Below are 3,613 nucleotides of genomic sequence, written 5' to 3'. Positions count from 1 at the left end.
CAAGCTTGTCCCTCCTGCTCCTCTAAGTCAGGCAGCAGCACAATGGGGGTAAGAAGACAACGGCAAAAATCCCAGAAAGTCAGAGGTGAGAGTTGGCTCCTGCGCCCTTCATCCCACTGATGCAAGGACAGCACATCCCCAGTGAGGAACACGTCTCTATCTCCTTGAGGACACGTTAACCAGAAGAGCCCCCAGGTCAGCATCGCACAGCGGGAGCGAGGGGCTGCAGCTCCGCGGGCAGGGAGCTGCTCTCCATATTTCAGTTGCAATTCCATTATGCAGAGCTAAGTGGCTGGGAATAAACATCCGTCATCCCTGCGTGATAAGCGATGTTTGCTAGTATAGAGGGTGACAGAAATCTATATCACATCAATGTACTATTAATACTGCATTAAGCATATAGAGTTTGCTCTCCTCATTGCAGCGTGGTAATGGGTATCGGCATGTCCTCAGCCCAGACAACATCCAAGAGCACAGGGATGCTTGCAGGAGGAAAGAAGGAAAGAGAAAAGCTTTATGATGGATAGAGAAATCGCTCGCTGAAAATATTGCTAGAGCAACACCTCAGTGCAAAGGTGAGATGCTGGGTGCCATGGAGCACCCAGGCTCACAGCTGGGCAGTAGCTCTGTGGGAGGGGGGTGGCAGGAGAGAGATGACAGCTTGCACCAGGGCAGGCTCAGCAGCTCATCGAGGCACTCTCCTCAGCCCAGAGGAGTTCCCTCTACAAGCAACAGCAAATGAAGAGGTGCTGGCGTCCAAGCTCTGCGCAGGGAGAACGAAAAACCCTCCGGTGTGAAAACCACAGGGAGAACGGAAGCAACAAATATTTTCCACCTCAGGTTTAAGCTGAGCAGAGCAGATCAGATCAAACAAACCCCTTACAGCAAAAGCTCCCGAAAGCATGGTTAATTTAAAAGGTGAATCATGGAACTTTCCAGCCTCAAGCAAAGCCACCAGTGAAGTCAGAAGTTTTACCCAAGTAAAGTCCTGGGGACTAAAATACAATACACACACCAAATCCAACCCTGCCTGAGGTCTCAAAGCCTGGATTTTGCCTCATGAACGACAAGCAAATCTAAAAACTAAGTGCTTTCAGCCTGCCAGCACCCAGGTGTGTTTTGCCTTTTGTTAGCACCCAAAGGTTCTAACAGGGAGTGTCTGTGACATGGATTTGGTTTTGCCCTCACTGCCTCACAGGCCTGGGGAACCTGGAGCTTGAAGGTGGTGATTTACCATAGATTTCCAAGTTTACACAATTGTCACTAGTGCTGCATTTCCCCTTACGGCACCTTCCATGGGAGAAGTGACTCCAGATGCCACCCCCGAGCATCTCTCTGAACTCTTCAGATTCTAATCAAACAGCTCCATGGAACTCTGAGGCCAAATCCTGCTGGAAGCGCCTTCCTCTGCAACCCACCCAGCTCGGACAAGCCCCAGAGGGCAAACGGTCAGAGCAAAACTTAATCCTTTGAGGTTTAAGCTCTGCTATTGCACAGCTGCAACAGCACCCATGTCCTGAAATAGTCGGCGCATAGATTAGATTTGAGAGATCATGGGAGGGGAAGAGAAAAAACAAAGTGGGGGAGCCCCCCCTCCCAAGCCATCAGTTTGTAAATCATTTTGAGATGAGGTGCTATAAGAAATGTAAAATATATAATTAACAGCACAGAAAAAAATCCACACTACATTCAGCTTCTCCGCTCCTGCTTAATCATTGCCCTCCTCCTCCCTTCTCTATAAACAGATCAAATTTAGCACATTAAAATGAAAATCAAAGGGAAAGCCGGGCGCATTCATTGGGTACACCTCATCACTCCAGCAAGCAAAGCACGGAGATAACGGCTCGGACGCGGCCTCGCAGCACCCAGGAGGTTGCACAGTGGGGACTGCCCCAGGGACACCTCCACAGGACCAGGAGCTGCAGTTCCCCATCTTCCAATGGGAGGAACAGTGGCCAGGGAGCAGCATGCTCCGGTCGAGCACTTAATGCTGAGTGAGGTTCCAGAGCTCGGGAGATCAGCCTCCTCCCTTGTTCCAGGGGCTGAGCTGTGTCTCCTGCGCTCCTGAGTCAGCAGCAGCCAAAGGGGAGAGCAGAGGTAACCAGTGTAGCACTCCCTGCTTCTGGTTGGGCAATGGAGATAGCCTGCGACACATCAAAACGTTGAGCAATAGCAGCAGAGGAACATTATCTGAACCTCCTGCATTGCTCAGCTTGCACCTCAGAACTGGTAAGAGGTCTGGGAAAACTCAACTACTAGCTGCAAGCCACATGTCGGGGAAATTGCATCTCCCCGCTCGCATGGGAAGCAGTGCGGGACTCCCAGAAAAGCGTCTTTTTACCCAGCGCTTTTCTTTTATACCCAGAATTTAGGAACACAAACCAGAGAGGGCCACTTGATCACCACCTGCTAGTCTAATGAGATCAGTTCACAACATAGATTTATACAGGGAGGATGCAAAAGCTTCACAGAAGTCCACAAAACATGACATCCAGCATCTAAGCCTCCTGGTCTTTATCTTTAAGCCTCTGCCCGACCTATGGCCACACATCCTGAGCTTCTCCCTGGCCCACTGGGGAGCCAAGGAGGCAGCCCCATGGCTGGGAAACTGCTGGAGGAGGAAGGGGAGGCAGGCCCTTTCCCTGGCTAGACAGGGACCATGTCCATTCCCATGCTACCAGGCAACTCTTGTTCACACCTGGAACCCCACACTCGGAGCCAACGAGGCAAACTTCAAATGGAACTTTCAGGCAAGGGGGCAAGGTGACTGGTGGGTGGCGAGGGGGAGGGTGAAGGGAGGTGAAGGTGAGGGTGGAAAGTCTTCTCTGGAAGCACCTACATGTATGTTGTGATTTCTGAGACTTGAGATTCACTTTGGTTTCTGGACCATACACCAAGACCCAATCTCCTCAAAAAAACTCCTTCTCTTCTTCCTTACCCTCTTAACCTCTTCATCCTCACCCTCTTTCCCCTATCCCCCCAACCTATCCCCTGGTCCTTGCAGGGGGGTCCAGCCATATTGGGCACTCACACGTGTCTGGCTTGTGGCAGTTGTGACCTTGTCGGAAGTACTGAGGGTTCTCGATGACGGGGATGCGGGTCATGCCGATCACCACCGTGTCCGGGCCAGCGTCCAAGGACGAGGGTGTCGTGATGCCGTGGTTGATATGGTGGAGGGGACTGGCAGAATCCTCCTCTCCGCTGATCACTGCCACGGGACCTGCAAACACCAAGCACAACCATCAGGTACAACAGGGGAAAAGGGACCTGCCAGACCTGCTGAGGATGTGTGTATGGATCAATGCAGGTCAGTGGTGGACCACCACCAGCCCCTGGACAGGATCCTTGTTCTACCACCTCTGGCAGTTGGCCCATCCCCAGGCAAGCTCACAGGGCAGGGAAGACATATAAAGTTTTCTTTGCTGGTTTTGGGGTACCAGGCTGACAATCCTGCAGGGGTTGAAGTAGCTACAGGTAACACCATGGCAGAGGTGACTGCTGCACAAAGTCCTCTCCTAGTGCTGTCACAAGACAGAGCAGTCACTGTGGTGCCTGCATACCCTGGCATCATGAGCTTGGCAGAACACATAACCAAGCTTGGACTAAAGAAACA

At 51.8% G+C, this 3,613-nt stretch overlaps 1 protein-coding gene across 1 annotated transcript in view; it reads right to left on the bottom strand.

The window, feature by feature from the left end:
• NTRK3 (neurotrophic tyrosine kinase, receptor, type 3) overlaps positions 1–3,220 on the bottom strand; it is a gene marked incomplete at its 5' end in the record, with an annotated part of 96,159 nt that extends 92,939 nt beyond the window's left edge. The window contains one exon of the mRNA XM_009879407.1: positions 3,032–3,220. Within this exon, the coding sequence (XP_009877709.1) occupies positions 3,032–3,220 (189 nt within the window). The remainder of the gene's footprint in view (positions 1–3,031) is intronic.
• Positions 3,221–3,613: the final 393 nt, after the last annotated feature.

Source organism: Apaloderma vittatum, unplaced genomic scaffold (assembly GCF_000703405.1).
Source record: "Apaloderma vittatum isolate BGI_N311 unplaced genomic scaffold, ASM70340v1 scaffold16822, whole genome shotgun sequence".
Classification (NCBI taxonomy): Eukaryota; Metazoa; Chordata; class Aves; order Trogoniformes; family Trogonidae; genus Apaloderma; species Apaloderma vittatum.
The sequence above is the reverse complement of the archived record's forward strand: the minus strand, read 5'-3'. Positions and strand labels throughout refer to the sequence as shown.